Below are 18,988 nucleotides of genomic sequence, written 5' to 3' on the forward strand. Positions count from 1 at the left end.
TTTCTGAGCCTCACTTTCCAATTGCAAGATTCTAGAAATATATACACTTTTAGATGGTTTTTCCCAATTTCCTTTTTACAGAATCTCAGTTTTGAACTCTTCCATAGCTTGTGAGGAGTTTTCCTTATTTGAGGAGGGTTTGGATGCTTATTTGTTCTCCTCCTCTGTTTGCTTGGTTGTCTGGATTTTCTCTGTGTAAAAGTTGTCGAGTGTTAAAGACTTCTTTTTCTTGTTGTTAATCTTTCTCTTCTGAACTTCCTGATTCTGGGTAGCCATCGTTAGCCCAGCAGCTTCTTAGGTTTATCCTCGAACTCAGGGTCTCTCCGTGGTCTTTTGGCTCCTGAGGTCTGAGTTCTGGTATTTTCCAAGGTCAAGCCCCCTGGTGGACCCCCTTGCTTGATCCTCTGCTGGAGGTTTATTTACAAGTCTCAGGGCGCTGCTTCCACAGTCGTACACCCGTCCATGCTGGTTCCCCACTCCGGGTTTCAGAGCTTTAGCTTGTGGCTGTGTCTGCATCCACCCACGCCTGCGCCCTGAGCCCGCGTTCTGCGCCCTGTGTCCACTCTCAGCAACCTGCTCCCACGCTCAGATTTTGTGTGCGTTCGTTAGCTTTTTGGGGTCTTAAATCTTGCTGCTCTCAGGAACAGGCTCCAGAGCTGCCAATGACTCGATGGGTGCCCCAAACTTGCTCTATTTCTTTTTAGCTGGCTTCGGCGCTATAGGTGTTGTGTGTGGAGGGGATGGGGGTGGGGTGGTTGCTCAGCCCGCGATTTAGTGAAAGCTGTTTCACCCCTTTATAGCATGGAAATGCCTCAATTCCACATACCTTCCACGCTGTGCCCTGTTGTGGGGTTCCTCCGTTCGTCTGGACTTGTTTTTATGTCCCCTTGAGGAGTTTTGTGTGTTTCGGTCAGGAGAGGTTAAGAGCTGTTTCTTACTCTGCCGCCATCTTAACCCCCAGCCCACAATTTGACATCTTTAAGAGTGCTTTTTATTTAAAGGGACATGAAGAGATGGAGGAATATTGTGTCTTTTCTCTTAAAACTGAAAGCTAGAAGGTCAGATCTTTTCTCCAGTTATCACCATCTCCACTTATCCCTCAAAAAGATACAGAGCTTTGGGGAATTTTCATAAATGAGAAAAGAACCCATTGGTGTTCTCTTACTGGATTAGATGCATAAAGTGTAATAGTGAACTTTTTTCTACCTATTCTGTCTAGTTAAAAATCTCTTTGCTTAACTTTTAGTTCTAGAGTATGAGTCAGTTGGTGAAAGCCGCTGACTATATAACAGTAGATAAATAAGGATGATTAGGTGGGGAAATAAACACTATGCCTGACAAGGTCTCAAGATAGATTAAGGATGGAAGAGCTCATCTCTCTGTAATTCTACAAGAGCTTACTTTGCATTAAAATCAGAGTAGCTAAAAAAGGTCTTCATTTACCCTAATGATTATTTCATTCACTAAAAGGAAAAGGAAAGTTATGTTCTGGGTTTTATTTTGGCCAATAAGGTGGAACCAGTGGCCAGAGTACATATGACAGAATTATTTGTCATGGAGCAAGAGTCTAGTTTATAACGAATGATAAGAAATTATGATACACAATTCTTCCAAGGTGAGGGAGTGATTAGTCCTTCTCTACTTTGAAATTTGGACCATAGTGAAACACTGTTCTCTCTTTGGTGTAGAAATAAAATACATACACTTGTGTGCCCTTGGTTCCCTGTTAATCAGCAATATTTTCAAAGGTACATATCATACAGTCATTTAGTCTTGGTGAAGTATAACTTGGCTGCTTTTGGCTTCTCAGTGTATGTATATTTGTATTCCCCAGATGGCACACTTCCTATACCAGTTTTATTTCACTTAGATACAAAGCATACGTGAGGAGAACAAAATGAAGACTGGTTTAGCCTCTGGTATTTTTATCTTCTCCTGGTATGGGATGAGCTGGTAGCTTTCTTTCCCAGTGCCTCAGTTATGCTTTGAACATCACATTTAGTTGGAAGAATGGAGCAAAGAGGTTGTCTGTTTTTCAAAAATCATCACATGTAGCAAACCTATAACCTTTGTCTGTATGAATTTCTTTATCTTATTCATATCGCTATAATGTACTATAGTATTATATTGTATGTATAGAATTATAGCATATTTTACTTAGTAATATACGTTTCTATATTTGCGGAATAACTTAAGGAGTTAAATTGTACATAGTCAAAATTCATAGTTGATTTAATAGTTACTTGCTTAGATGGTAATCATTCCCTTTCTCCCCTCACTTCCTTCAATAATCCATGACATCTTTGGGATAGATGATAGTGCTAGAGAAGGAATTGAAAACCAGGCAGAGTTCTAGATTTGGGAGAATGGATTTGAGAGAATTCAGAAAATTTGGGCTGTGGTATTTGGTGTTTGGAGACAAATTTGAATAGTAATATAATATTATGTAATAATATTACTCATATGACTGTAACTTACTGAAGTTCTTTGAATTTTAGTTTCTTCTGTAAAATGAAATAATTGGACTAGTTGGTCTCTTAACATCTCTTCTAGATCTAAATCCCTTGGCCTATATTTTTAAATGGAAAATAAAACCAAGTGATTGATTGCTCCCAAGAATGAAATTTTGGTGACATAAACATGTCATTCCAATGATGAAGAAAGGGGGAAGCTGTCTAAAAAACGAGTTTGGATACATGGGGAAACTCAGAAGCCAATTTTGATTTTAAAAGTTTAAAAAAAGATTTCCTCAATGGAAGGAAGCCCAAGATCACAGGAGTGGAACATTCTCACAAAAATAGTCTCCAAAAAGGCTAAAACCCAGCATTACTTGAAGCTGGTTTAAGTAAACTAAAATCACTTTTAAAAGTTATTAAGGAGGTAAGATGATACTTAGTTGGGACACTGATTATACATGGTAAGTATAAAGTAAAGTAATTGAACATTTATTTTGTTACTGTTTTTTCTACCAAAGAGAATGATCTTCAGCTTGAAAAGATGGATGAAAAAATAAAAATGGTTAACAGGTATGTGGAACTATCACTGAGAAAATTATTCAAGAGCATCTAGTAGTCCTCAATAAGCTTAGGTCACTAGGCCCTTAACATACTTTATGCCCAAGGATAATGAAGGTTACTTGGAGATGCAATTTCTGACCTGCTTTTATTAATCTTAGAAAAACTATGGACAATGGGAGAAGTGCCTCAGGACTGAAGATGAGTAAATGTCCTGACATTCAAAGTGGGAAGGAATGTTGGTTTATCATTTTTCCCCAAATATATGAAGCAAACTAGAATTGAGGATAAATTTACAAATAAATTACCCAGTGATAGATAGAATTCAGCAATTATAGATAAAGTATTCTGAAATGTAGTAGAACTATGTGACTTTAAGTCGTTGAAAGCAACTTGGTGTTTTCTTACCATCTCCTAATTTATTTCAGGTTTCATTTCCCTGTTAGTGATTTTTGTTCCAACTATACCAGTCTGTCCATCATTTTCATTTGTAGATAGTAAAATAGAATAGAAGCTAAGTAAGTAGTTCTGCCTTCTCTCTTCATTGTTACTTTTCTAACCACTTCAAACAAGTATCCTTAACTACTTGAATTTTTTAAATATTTATAGCTAATCTCATCTTGTAGTGATCTTTAACTTCCCTGGTTATATTTTTATGGGACATTACCATTTCCCCTCTAATATTTACCTACTTTGTTTCCTAATATTTGAGTTTATTGATGAACTCCCCATATAGTACATTGGTCTCTCTAAATAGCTTTCCACCTATTTTTTGCATTATAATAAATTAATTTAAACTTTTTCACTATAGTTTTATTCTTGAGAACTCCCTAAATTCTCTTAAACCAATTTTCCTTCTATATTCTTAGGCCATGGAATCCTAACTATTATATCTTTGAAATCTATTTCCCTAATGGTATGTATCCTCCTCTATATCATGTCCAAAAATATCATGTCAGAATCATGTCCATAATAGCACTCTCCCTTGTTGCTTTTACTTTCCTGAAAGATGAAATTATTAGCAAAACAAGATAAGAATTTATTCATTCCAAGAAGTTCCTTAATTTTAGGAATTCATAGAGAACTAAGGTGCTGTCTGTTTAATTTAATTCGTTCAATGTCCACAATAGTGCCATGCACACAAGGCATTTATTAAATTGTATATAAAGATAGATATAATAGCCTCCTGTCTCTTGTCATCAATTTCTCACCTTCCTCTGGCTCCTCTTATCTAGCATCTGAGCATAGCCAGTCCTCCCTCATCCTTAAATTATTACTCTGCCAAAGAGTTCTGCACTTTTACAGATTAAATAGAAATCCTCTAGAAACATGCATCAACAAACATTCTATTTGAAGAAATAAATTCCTAGTAAATCATTAATTTGGATCATATTGATTTGAAATTTGCGACAATCTATTCAATAACTTGATTGGATTTTAATTTATCCTACAAGACTAGATGACATTTAGGTTTCCTTTCAGATGTACTCTTCCCTGATTCTACAAATAAAAATCTAATTATTCTTTGAATGCTATTATAATAGTGCCACCGCAATTTTTGTTATTGTCATAGTATATTTTTTTAATAGAGTTGAAGCATGGCCCTTTATAGGGGTCTTCTTCAATATACTATTATAGTATTTATGGGTAACATTTAAGATTTGCTGTCTCAGTCTGTTACTGATTTTTCAATGTTGACTTATGTTGTCTCTTAAATAATATGCTCATTAAGGTTAGCGAGTGCATGCATGTCTTTGTATCCTCCAGAAAGTGCTAATAGTGACTTACAAATAATCTATTCTCACTAAATATTCACTAATTTATTGTTTGAGACTGAATATGATGATGAACTAACTAGAATTAGTTATTCAACAACCATGTCCAAAGTAGAGCACCAAAACATGCATTACTTTTAAGGAGGAAGTAGAGTTGGGCTGTCAATGCAGACATTTTATAGTACTTATAACCAAAAATTTATTAATGAGCTTCATGGCTATCTCAATGTAATTTTCTTTATCTAGATTATAGCAGCAAATCAGCTATGTGTTCTAGGGCAATTTATGTTATCCTTCTGGGTCTCATTTTCCTTTTCTCCCAAAAAAGAAAAAATGAGTTAACCTGGGAGAGTTCTAAAGTCTCTTCCATTTCTAAAGTTTGTGAATACATGAAACAGTGGAAACAGGAAAAAAGGATGCTTGGAAACAATGAAGAACAACTGGATTTAAACAAAGATTAAATCTGAAAATTATTATTGAAATGGTCACTGAATTTTCATGTTTTTATGGGATTTTTCTAGATTGGTAAGTGTAGAGGCAAAAAGTGGTATAGGAAATGAGGCTGATAAGGAACCATATTTGCAAGAGGACCATGTCTCTCTACACATCTTTCTTTGTACCTCTTGTGTTTTGGTTGCCCTGTGGATTCATTTTGCTCCTAGAAACACTCCATGAAATATAGCTAATTATAAAATTATCTTGCCACCTTATATCCTTTTGCCTTCTGAACCATGCTTCTCCTTGGCATTTAGATAAAGTTAGGAAACTAGTGTGACCTTTTTGACTTTATTTAGGACAAATGTGGATGAGATTTTACTAAATGAATATAGTCTTTAAGTTGAATAAAATGATTCAGATTATTCAGAAATTTTTTGCAAGTCTTTTTCTTTTCTATCATAGCAATGGTTGTAATGCAATTTCACAAAACTCAGCAAAACTTCTCTTCTGTTTAAAATGTCTCACACAGTATAAAAGCCCTGTTGTGAATCAACATTTTCACACATGACTAGAAACAAAACATGCTTTTAATCACAGATGAAAAACCTTTAGTAAAAAGGAAGACCAAATCAATCTTAAAACATCAGTTCTGAAACCAAGCAACAAGTTTTCAGTTCAAAATTAGGGGACACCTTCAAAGTCATTAAATTATATTTTTCAGTGTGAAGGAAGGGAGCTCTTTTCACTGTTTGGTAATGTACATTTGCCAAAAACTTAGTTATAGTTTTAAATTGGGACACTGGACACAATACTTGCCAGCTTTATAGGACCTCTTTGGAGTAACTTTTTGCCTCCTAAAAGAAGTTCTTTACGCAGTCTGATAATTTTATATATATAAAATTGCAAGGTATTTAGAAACCTAAGAAATAATTATAAAAGTTGTTCATAATTTGTTTGCAGACAAGGTCAAATTCTTTATATATGCACCTAATCATGTAGATGGAAAGGTGGAAGTATGGTTCCAAATTGCAACCCTTTTCTGCAATTGCTTGTGAAAGATTGGTGTTTTTTACTAGGAAAAAAAGCCGACAGCATTATGTTAGAGGACTTGTTCATACTGACTTGATAATGGATTTGCTCTTTTTATCAAATTGTTTTGAAAAGTTACTTTTTGATTGGAAATTGTCACTTAATGCTTTCTTTCTATTTATTTAGCTGCCTTTTTTATTCTTCTTATATCAGAGACAAAACATTTTAAGCTCTAGCATCATTTTAAAGGACTCATGATAAAAAAAATGCTTACCTCCAGAGAGAAAAAGAACTGATAAACTCTTGAGTGCAGATTTAAGTATAATTTTCTCACCTTCCTTCCTTTTCTTTATTTCTTTTTTGCAATATGGCTATTGTGGGAATATGTTTTGCTTGATTTCACATGCATAATTGATATCATATTGCTTACCTTCTTAATGAATGGTAGAAGGGCTGAAGGGAGGGAGAAAATTCAGAACTCCAAAATTTTTTTAAATGAATGTTAAAAATAAATAATAAATTTATTAGAAACAAACTTAGGGTCCAAAATTAGAACTATTTTATGTAGCAAAATTTCCAAAAGGAATTTGTAAAAAAAATTTCCTTTGCTTTATATCTTGGTGGGGAAAAGCTGAAAATGAATTCATATTTAAACTGAGATTGTATGTCATGTATCCATATACATGTCATGTTTACCATATTTATAATTTTAGGAACATATAATTTTATGGACATAAAACTTCAACTAAAATGATTACTAAAAATTATACAGATCACAATGACCTTATTACAATCATGAGGAAGACTGATGAAGATTTTTTTAGCAGTGAGTTGTTGGACTAGAGATGCAGAACAATAAGTACATTTTCAGATGTGGCTAATTTGTCGAGTTGTCTTTCTTGAATATTCTTATTTATTATAAGGGAAAGAAATAAGGGAGTAGAGATGGAGATACAAAAAAAGGAGAACAAATAGAATGTTAAATTATGTAGTAGAAAACAAAAAACTCAGAAGTGGTCACAAATGGGACAATTTTGTTACTATTAGGTGAAAATTAAAAGATATGTTATTTAAAAACAGACTGAATATAACAGTTTCAGAGTTCCATACACATTTTCCTTGTATATTGAAATGCTCATACTTGATGATTAGGTTCAAAATAAGGAATTCTGTTACTGTATTTTGTTATATAATTCTTTTAAAATAGTGGTAACTGATAGCCTTTTTGTTTCTTATTCACAGAGCAAGCTATATATGGAAGGATTTAGAAGCCTAAAAGAAGGAGAACCAGTGGAATTCACATTTAAAAAATCTTCCAAAGGCCTTGAATCAATACGGGTAACAGGCCCTGGAGGGAACCCTTGTTTAGGAAGTGAAAGACGACCCAAAGGGAAGACACTGCAAAAAAGAAAACCAAAGGGAGATAGGTAATGATTGCATTTTGTTATTTTACAGTCTTGTAAGACTTTGCTAAGAAATGCTAAGAAAAAGAATATGTTTATAATGCCCCACAGTATGTCCAATGTACTAGAATGACACCATGGCATGGATAAATAAGAAATTACTTCATTATGAACTTGCAAGTACAAAGTTACTAGAGCTTCACTCAATTTACAGGAAAAAAACAACAAAAAACAAAAAACATAGACTATAAGTACAGAGCTGTCACCAGATGCTGTTGTGAGTCTAGAGGTGCAGAATTGAAGGAGATGCCTTTTAGATAAGTTGTACTTTATGACATCTGTACGGGGTAGCTCTTCCCTCTTGTTTCTTTGAGCTGCCTTGCACATATTAGAGCTATCTTCCCCTGCCAATACTTTTCTTCTAAACTGGAGCCATTAACCCTTGCAACACTTTAGAGGCAGCAGGCATGAAGAAGGGGAAGAAGCAGTGTCCAGGAACACCTTAATCTTCGACCACTGAGAGATAGTCCAGTGGAGAGCAGCCACAGGCTTCTGAGAAGGAAGCAAGGTGGGATCCAGTAGTCCAAAGGATAACCTGGATTCAGCGGGTAGTGTGATTTCTGCTGTCAGGTTTCAGGGAGGAGCGTAGTTTGGGAGTGAGAGCCACATTGTAGCCTCTGGCTTGGATCACCCAGGCAGAGCTGCCAGGCTAGCTGTAATGTTGCCTAGCAGGAGAAGGCCTTCCCTTTATTTGCTGCTGGTGATCCTGAGAAGTGTCTGTAAGCCAACAGGGAAGGCGCCACTGTCTGATATTGTGGGAAATATACTGTATTTGGAATTGGGAGAAGTGAGTTCAAATCCTAGTTCTGCTATGTACAATTTGCGTGATATTAGGCAAGTTATTTATCCTCTTCTAAGCTCATTTTTCACACTTATCCAATGAAGGAATGGCTTTTAAGTAGTTTCTTTGGTAGTTTTTTGCTCTAAATCTTTTGATTCGCAATCTTTGACACAGGATGGGAATACATTCTGATATGAGTCTATAATCTCCAAGTTGGTTCCAGACCCACACATATATCTTGGCTCATTTGGGAGGGGGTCAAGCTCAAACTGGTGCTTTATATATTTTTTTAAACCCTTAACTTCTGTGTATTGGCTCCTAGATGGAAGAGTGGTAAGGGTGGGCAATTGGGGGTCAAGTGACTTGCCCAGGGTCACACAGCTGGGGAGTGTCTGAGGCCAGATTTGAATCCAGGACCTCCCGTCTCTAGGCCTAACTCTCAATCCACTGAGCTACCCAGCTGCCCCCTCAAACTGGTGCTTTAGCTGAAACTTTTCTAATAAAATGTTACTGTAATTTTTTAAAAAGCAGTTTAGCTAGCATTTTGTTTTGTTAATGGCTTCAATTTTATGTAGAAGAAAACTAAAAATATAACAATTGAGACTCCACTACAGTTGTGTTTTCATAAGAACATAGGGATTTGCGTTTTTTGGGGGCGGGGAGTGGAAAGTACATTATAAGTGTAACCTTACTGGTAAAAAGCAGGATATACATATAAGGTAATGTAAACTCCAGATTTCTTGGATACATACAAATAAAAGAAAGAGATTCCATAGGATTTTTTTCTCCTTTTAAAAAAATTGCTTTTAAAAAGCAGAAAATTTTTAAAATCAATTATTTAAAAACTGGATATATTGACATTAGAAAAATATGAAATTTTTTTGTGAAAATAGACTAAGTAACTATGGAATTGGATTCCAAATAGTCTACTAAATTTTAGTATGTAAAACAAGTATGTATTGGGATGACAAGTCTTCATAGAACAGGTAAATCTTGAAGGATGAGATTTAGAAAAGAGAAGAATTGTGATCAAAGGTACAGAAGCAGAAATGTGCATGATATTTTTATGGCTGTGAAATCTATTTAATTAGATAAAAATGATGAGGAAAAGTAAGAGATGAAATTAAAGAAAAACATCCTACGAAGCATTTAGGGCTCTTCATAATCTGTATAATCTTATTTCACCTAGTCATTTTACTTGATTTCACTTTAGGTGATAGGGAACCATTGGAGGTTTTAAACAAAAGAAAGATCTTTTAGAGAAGAAAGGAATCTTTTAGATATGTTAATGTGATGGCAGTATTCAGGATTGATTAGAGTGTATGGAAGCAGGAGATCATGTGAGATATTGGAGACTTGGTCTAGCGTAGTTTTAGTAAATTATAGAAAGAGTAGGGAGTATGTAGGAAAGACATTTTGAAAAATGAACCATTAGTATTTCTTTAGCTGGTTGGACATAGGGGATTATGGGAAAAGGGATTTGTTAAAGAATACTTCAAGGTTTTGAGTCAGTCTGACTGGAATGGTGGCGGTACCATTAACTCAAATGGATCAATTTAATAGGAGAATCAGTTTGGAGGAGAAAATCAGTAGGGTTTTAGACATTGATTTTGAGGTAATATAATGCCTAGCAGACAGGTGGACATATGGGATTAGATTTTATATAGATTTAGCAGTGATACGCATAAGATGTAAACAGGAATATCAAGAGAAAGGACTACCAAAGAATAATTTTAATATGCCCAAATTAGATGATTATTAGAATATGCTGTCCATGAATTTAAGAAACCTGGATAGATTTCAGAGAATAATAAAAATAATCAAAGTAGTAGAGAAAAATAATGAAGGAACTGTTATTATTAACCTAAAGAAGAAAAGAAAATTCAGTAAATATATACTGACTATTTAGGGCTATGCGATAGATATAGTAGGAACTTAAGAGTCAATTTTAGGAATATAAAAATATGATCTACTGTTTAAAATAATTTACAAAGGAATTCTTGCTCATTTTCTCATATTAGTGGATCACATTTATGTTATGGGTTTTAGGTTTATAACACTTTTAGATTTATAACATTTTCACATTTTCTTTATAGTTATCCTATGAGGGACATATTACAAGTGGTATTAACATCTCTATTTTTTAGGTCAAGAAAATTCTGTGGCATACCAGAGGATTTACAGGCATAAAGTAGAGTTGTTTTTCAATCTCAAGTCTCTTGCATCCAAAGCCAAGGGACTTTCACAAAATAATGCTGTCTTGGTCATTTGTTATTTATCATAAGGGGGTTTACTTTCTTTTTACTTCAACTTGGAGTTCTTACTCTTTTTCCATCATGGACCCATTTGGCAATCTGGTGAAGCTTATGAACCCTTTCTCAGAATAGTTTTAAAATACACAACATAAAATACATAGGACTGCAAAGGAAACCAAATGTCAGTGGAAAAACAGATTCTCTTATCCAATCAGTTTCATGGACCTCATGAACCTATCCATGGAACCCCAAATTAAATATTTTCTAACCAGAATTTCAGGTCTTTGTGGATTGAGATCAGATTTCTGTGCATCTTTATGCATAGCACAGAACTGAAAAAGATGGGTTCTTGGTTCCTTTGAGTCCTGGGAGTTGATTAAAACATAGCAGTTTGATTACTAAGTTTACTAGAAATTCTTTTTCCATTTCAATATTCAGAAATTATATCCATTCTTGCATAATTCAAGATGACTTTAAAGTTAGTATACTTAAGAAATGCAAAATAGACTTTCATCTATATTCAGTTTGTGGTTTTAAAATCAGCTGGATTAGTTAACATAATAACTCTCAGAAGTAAACATTGACCAAACAGAAGGCAGTGTTAGTAGTTTCTATAATTGCCACATGCCTTACAAAAAATGGATGTGCATGTCAAAGAGACCACTCCCACTTGACTACAGAATGTCAAACTTTGCAGCTCTACCCACCCCAAAATACAGCAGTCACTTTCAGTAGCTTTTTCTTTGATTAACAAGGACTGATTTTCATAATTAAAAAAAAATGTCTATCTCCTGCAACATTTTAAGGAATGTACAAAAATTAACTTTAATTCTATGTACTTATTAACAAAACATTTAAGTACTAAAATCTTTTTGCAATTAGTTTGAAAAATACCAACCATTTCTGTAAAAAGGAAATTTTTTTTCTTTTTAACCTTTTATTAGGACAGTGAAATTCTTTATCAAGACGCTCATAGGATTTTTTTGGGATTTGACTCTAATTTGAAGAGATACTTTTACCAGCCTCCCAATTTTACTAGTTACACACTGCTACATCTGAACAGTAAAAACTAACCAGTCCTGTAGAAATTGTTTTGAGGTTTTTAAGAAGCAAAAACAAATATTACAAATGGTTTAAATCCCTCCCACCACAAAAAAAAACTGCATGTGAAACTAAAGAAATGATTCATATGCATTGTCATTCAAATTAGAAAGACAACCCTTTTGTATCATATATGAGAGATGTCAAAAGACCTTCCTTATTCATTAGCAAAGTTTAAATTTCTATTTTGTTGCCTTCAAAGTCTTTAAAATTATTCTTAGCAATAACTGATCAAAAACTGTTATGTGTACTAGAATGCCAGATGTCTCTCTAGTCTTTGTTAGTAGGGCAACTAAGCATCTATAACATTTGTAAACCTGGCACATTCTTTGACTATGTAAAGAGATTAATCTAATGCCTAGAATAGATAATAGGATCATTTTAGGATAACATAATTTTAGGATAACATATGTTAAAGATTTTGATCATACTTAAGTGATATGTGTATGTATTTGATTTTTCAGCTCAGGCTTTTAAAAATATAAAATATTATATGATACAAAGAATATTTTTAAAGTTTTAAGATTTCAATTGTAATTTTTAATCATGAAATAAGTTAGGATTTTATTTTATTTTTTTCCTTTTCTTTGTTACAACTCTTTTCTTAATATTGTCACACAACATGTATTATATTAAATTAAACAAAAATTTAAAATTTAAATTAAATAATACCAGGTCCATTTCTTGGTGTTCTTTACTTTTCTCTACATTTATTTTTAATAGAAGTTTTTGCATGCCTATGTCTATTATCGAGACTATATGGAAGAGGGAAACCACCTTTTAAAACCATATTAAAATTTTTAATGAATTATTCTGATCACTTCCTCAGTTTGGTTTGCTTTAACTTCCTTCTTCTTCAGAATACCACCTGCTGACTTCCTTTCTCTCAAAATAGCTCAATCCATGTGGAGAGCACAGTAATATGAAATGTTTAATGGGTATAGTTTTTATTTCCTTTTTTTCCTATCATTATTCATTCTAACATTTATAAGAAATAATATTAGCAAGCAGCTAATATGAAAAACTTCACTCTGGTCCTTAATAACTTTTCTTATTTATGACTCACATATAAGATTTATATACCAATTGCTTAAAAATTGTTATTCTTCCTGTGTGAATCCTTTACCTTCTTTTTTTATTTTAATTTCCTTGAGGGTGGAGACTATTATTTTTACTCCTTGATTCCATCCTCTCTCTCTGTTACACATGCCTAGAAAAAGGCTAATCACATAGAACTTTATTTTTCAAGATGTATTATCTCTTTGGGGATCTTAAAAATATAATTTAGAAAATAGCAAGTTATAGATTGCTCTGTTAGTATTTTTAATGTTTCAGTTATCATGTCTGTTGGTAAGCAACTGCTTACCAAAACAACTGCTTTGGTTTTCTATTTTGGGGTACAATATTACGAAATTTTACTTAAAGGCAGGCTAATAATGAAAAATTGAAGTTAGTGCTTTCATTTTAAAACAAATCACCATTTGCATTGACAGGTATGTGGGTCCTTTATATGAACATCTTGGAATTATGTCAAATTATATTTTTACTTAAATTATAGTAAGCCATTTGTAGAATTAAAACTGATATGATTAATTCAACATTTAATAGTCTAATTAATAAAATCCAGTTCATAATAGAAATGGGTTTCATTTGCATTTATACTATTAAGATTATTAAATGACATAGATCAAAAACAATAATGCCTTATTTGTTATTGTTTTTGAAATCCCTACTTTACTAAATCAGATCTTTGAGTGATTCCTTTTTACTAATACTTAATATGAGAATAGTAAAAATATTTTATTACAATTATTTTGTTGTTTCAAATGAAACTTTAAATTAAAGACTTATTCTGGGTCCTTGTAATTTTTTCACAAGGACTTTCCTGCAACTGTAGGCAGTGCATTTTTACATGCCTAAAGAATAGGACATTTATTTTAAAAAGAAAATAATTTTATACCTCACCTTCCAATATACAAAGTCTCCTTTCTCACTAATAGTAAATATACTATTAAACCATGTTTACTATAATAAACTCTTTTTTTACTTACTAGCCAAAATAAAGTAATCACTATTTTATTTTACTTTTCAGTAAGTTGTACTTCCAGGAAAACTAATGTCCTTTTTAAAGGTCTTTGCTTTCAGAATATTTGCAGCACACATAACACTATTGAATTTTTTACATTAAAGTTAGTTTTTACAATAGCTCCCTAACAAACTCTACCCATTTTAGTTGGTCCTTTTTGATGATTTTATTAAAGCTCCTGCTTAGAGAAAATAATAATCAGTGTTTCAGTGTTGCTTAGGTGCCAGAGATAAGGTTTCTAGTCGAGGCATATCAACAAATTCCAGTAAATAAGTGTTTCATCTTTATACTTCTGTGATTAGATTTTGGAATTTGCTGTTTAGTTGGTTTCTTTTGTGGAAGGGAAATCTTTCAGGCATGAATTGATAGGCCAGATCCTTTGAGGTCTGTCTCCTCTGACCTATGACCCCTATTCTTATAAGGTCAACATCTGAGGGCAGGAGATTAAGGCAGTTTAAAGACTGGAATGGTAAATGGAATGGAAAAATTAGCCAGCACATTTTGGGTGCAAAACATCAAAGTCATCAAACAGTTTACTTATTTTAAACCTGGCTTAAGGGTGTAACAAGCTAATTGTACTGGGCTTGTTGGCATAAGAATATATATTTGTTTTTTTAAAAATCTATAATTTACTTGCAAGAGATCAGATAGAACATAAACATTTTAAAAGAATTTAATTCAAATGAAATTGACAAATGCAAGCAAAAAAGTAAAGGAATGCAAAAATATTCAGTATTGTTACCTTCTGCTGGTGCTTACTTTTTATATTTTTATTGGAGAGAGGTTTGTTACTTTTTTAAAACTCAGTACATTTAAGTTTGTTGATAAATCAACAACAAGGAAATTTAATTTTCATTTTTGTTACATTGCTATTTAAGTAGTGATTGCCAATTAAGTGGTAATGTTACATTTCTTTGTCTATTTAAAAACTGCATTGAGAGATTTTAGCTAAAATATTAAAGGAGAGAACAGAGTGTGCCTTAAAGAGGTGGAGGAAAACTTTATGCTATCATCATTACCTTTTCGTTTCTTAATGTGCCTTCCCTTTTGCCTTCTTTATTGTTCATTTTACTTCATAATGACAAAATTATATAACAATACAAAAAGAGCCCAGCATGTGTCACCTCTTTAATTGCTATGTTCTAGTCTCTATTAAGAATTAAATTCTAAATATTTTTATTTCTTGTTTGTTTCTGAATAACTTTAAGCATGTAGTTTCTCCTTCCTACTGATTGATGAGGGCTGGAGTGGAATAGCTCAACTCTTTTAATTCAGGTTCCCATCCAACCATAAGAGTTGCTGAAGAAGTTAGGAGAACATCATTTACATGTACTGAAATATTCTGCATGCTGTAGATTGCCCCAATTTCACCCAGTAGGAATTTAATTTTTAGGCTGGTTTTCCAGGTCTCTTCCTTTCAGGATTATTTGGCCAGGGATCTCTTAATGAGGCAATTATAGCTGTTTCCTTCATTCACATTATCTTAGCAGATGCTCTCCCTGCTGTGACCTCTGGATAGGCTAGTCAGACAATGTGCCATTCTCATCACCCTCTTCAAGACATTGTATAAGGTTGAGCTTCATTTGGCCTTACTAAAAAGTCTTGGTGGATTCCTGATAAGAATAATCAAAAGCAGTTATCAAAAAACAAAACACAACCCCAAACTAATTTTAGCTGAGATTTTCTGGCATCCTTACACTGTTACCCCCTCCAATTGAACATTGAAAATGAATCACACGAAAAGTTAAACATTTCAAAATAGGTTTAATGAATAAATCAAGCAACTACCCTTCACGAATTGTGACCATTGGTAAGTAGGATCAACAGTTCACTGCATGCCTTCATTATAGGGCTATTGTGAAAATTAATTAGGTAATTTTTTTATAAAGTACTTAGATATCCTTTCTAGAAAGGATAATTTAGCTACTATCATCAAAGTTTTTAGCAGGTATATACCATTGATTCTCTGTAGAAATAAAGGATAGAAATGCCCAGTCTTTTATTTGAAAGTTGTGGTATCTATTTTGTTCCTATCTTACTTTTGTAAGAGAAAAACAGAATAAGGGTGAATAGAAATGCAGGGAAGCCTATGGTACACTCTTCTATTCATGCAGATAAATAAATCCTCTTCTTGAATATCAATTCTATGCCCCAACTCCCATGAACAGCAGTAGAGATTAAGAAAATTGTTAGCTCTCCAATTATCCATCTTTATTCTCTATTAATAGGAAAGTACAAGTCAGATTGTGTTGAGTAAAATTCAGGACTGTCTAAATTCTACTTTATATTTTTTATATTTATAAAACAGTTTTGTACAGAACTAAACATTGATTGAAATGAGTGGACCAATGACTGTACCTTGAAATTGTTGTTATATAGAGTTGTTTGTTATGGTGATATTTGACTTGTACTTAAGCATTGTGTTTATGTATTCATTGATAAGGCTTAATTAAACTTAATAAGTATGTATTTTAATTGCAATATATAGCTTAAAATTATAATTAAGATGCATATATTTTTTACTGTTACAAAGCAGTTCAGTGTAGTAAACTTCTTTAATATTAGAGCAAGTCCTTTATGTAAAGATAGTATACAAAAATTAATTTTTAAAAAAGCAAAATACTTCTAGAGGAAAAATGGTTTTGTAACTATCCTATAATTTGTAGCAAATCCAGAGAACATTAATAAAAATTTGAAACTTTTTTAAGTGTTTAAAATACTACAGTTTTCGAGTTGTACCTCCACAAAGTTCTCCAGTGCCTAAACATAATGTGAAAGTTAGCCCAGGCTCTCAAAGACTTTCAATGTAACAAGAGCTCTTTCTGATTCTGCAAGTGTTGGAAAGGATTTGAATATGGTCCTGGAAACAGAGATTCTTTTTTTCCAAGGAACATTCTAAGTAAGTAAGGAGAGGATCATCATTTCTAGACTGTCTTTTTTGCTCATCAATTCTTTGGCTATAGCTACCTACTAGATATGGTGAGCTGAGCACTGGTTAAAATCACAAAAAATTAAACCAATCATATTTTAGCAGACAGGAAATGATTAGCTACTGATGTGTGAGTATCATTCCTGAATTATTTCTGGATTATCAGATCACTGACTTGCTAAAATGAAAATCAAAATTAGTGTGGAACTGCAAGAAAGAATAAAAATAAGAAATGACAGAGTAGGCAATTTAGAAAACTTCATTCATGTCTATTTAAGTAAGTTGCTGATTGTGAAAGTGGCATATGGAAATAAGAAAAACATAGACACAGACTACAACATTTTCATCTAGAAGCTTTGCTAACCCAATTTCCCATAATGAGAAGTCCAAAAGGGTCAAAAAGTGCTTTAGAAAACAAGTGACTTACTTGCCAAAGAGAGAGAGATGAAAAACAAGGGGCAATATAACATTGCTTTAGAATGAGAAATGAGAAATCTCATTTGTTAAATCTTACCAATAGGGTTATGGAAAAATATGAGTAATATCACTTTATAAAACACAGCATCTATAAAGGACAATCCTTTAAAGAAAAATTGGCAAGAGACCTAACTAACTAAGCAAAATAATTTAAGGATAAACATGGAAGGAGAGTAGCAACAACTTATGAAAAGATATTTAAATATTTTAGTAACAAACCATTCACTATCAAGAAAGTGTACAAGACACTTAGTCTTTAACTTTTCTGACCTGAATATACTTATAAAGGAGGTAGAACCGAAACTGAAGAAATAGGAAAAATAGCCAGATTAGACCAAGAATTCATGGAGGAGAGCTATACTTCCTATAACATAATTGTGAGAACATTGACAGAGCAATTCAAAAAGTATCTGAGTGGAAGATAGAGAAAGGAGAAAATATCGGGCCTCATTAATTTCTTTTCCTAAAAGGAGCTGAACAAGAGAATATCAACAACTACTGACCTATATGCCTGCTTATAGGTTTGTAGATCTTGAGCTGGAAGTAATCTCAGAGGCTAGCTAATACAAGCTACTCATTTTACAGGTTGGGAAATGGAAACTGAAATTGGTAAATGCCTTGCCTAAGGTCACACAAGTAGTAAATTACTTCAGAGCCATTGCTCCTTTGATTATACTATAAGAATCTCATTTATACCATATGTATATGGTATAAATGAGATTATATATATACACTTATGTGTATATGTATTTGCAAAGTCTCTCTTGATGAGCCTATTAGAAGAGAAAAGACAGGCTTATAACATGTTGTTAAATTTACCAGTAGGATTATGGACAAATATGATGTTTATTCCATGTCAGATCACATCTTTACAGTTACATAACTGAAAGATGTAGAAATTTTAAGATCTAATTATGGTTATTATTTTTTAAAAGCATTTGATTCAGGAGATCAAAATGCTATCCTAAAGAGACTCTTTCAACAAGTTGGTTTCCCATATGTAAATCAGAATCTTTTGAGATTTCATGAAAAAGATGATGGAGATAACTTTGTTTGATACTAATTATTATTAGGCAAAATAGTAAAATATGCTCACTGTTGTCATGGAGGAAATTCAGAGCCAAATTTATATTGAGGAAAAATTATCTAGAGATAATAAAGTCCTCCAGATTGTTTTGTTTTCAGATGAAGGTCTGATTGCATCAAATTCAGGAACATTTCAGAACCTCTTTAATAAGATCTGTAATCATTTAGAAAAGTTTTGCCTAACTGTTCAGAAAAGAAAAATCCAAGTGACTAAAGACTACCTGTTTGTGATGTTAAACTCAATTAGAAATAGGCTACTAAACTCCATGAATCCTACAGACCACTTGTTTGCCTCTACTACAGATAATTTATAGAGCTCATCCATACATTGTATACATACATATAATCCATACAAAACCTTCAAATGGATAATGTATTCAACTTAGAATTAAGCCAGAAGAACTTGAAGTGGATTGCCAATACAAATGCAAAACTCCTATACTTCACCCTTGAACAAAGGCCCACCATTTTGAACCCCAAATTCTACTGATACTATTGTATGGCTACAAGTCATATAACACTATCATTTCTGAAAATTAAAAATGAGATTGGAC

The 18,988-nt window shown here is 33.0% G+C and overlaps 1 protein-coding gene across 1 annotated transcript in view; it reads left to right on the forward strand.

Moving 5' to 3' along the window:
- The window catches only part of LIN28B (lin-28 homolog B), a 128,576-nt gene that overhangs the window by 66,566 nt on the left and 43,022 nt on the right, over positions 1 to 18,988 (forward strand). The window contains exon 3 of the mRNA XM_044676083.1: positions 7,499 to 7,683. Coding sequence (XP_044532018.1) covers positions 7,499 to 7,683 — 185 coding nt within the window. The remainder of the gene's footprint in view (positions 1 to 7,498; positions 7,684 to 18,988) is intronic.

This window comes from Gracilinanus agilis, chromosome 4 (genome assembly GCF_016433145.1).
Source record: "Gracilinanus agilis isolate LMUSP501 chromosome 4, AgileGrace, whole genome shotgun sequence".
Classification (NCBI taxonomy): Eukaryota; Metazoa; Chordata; class Mammalia; order Didelphimorphia; family Didelphidae; genus Gracilinanus; species Gracilinanus agilis.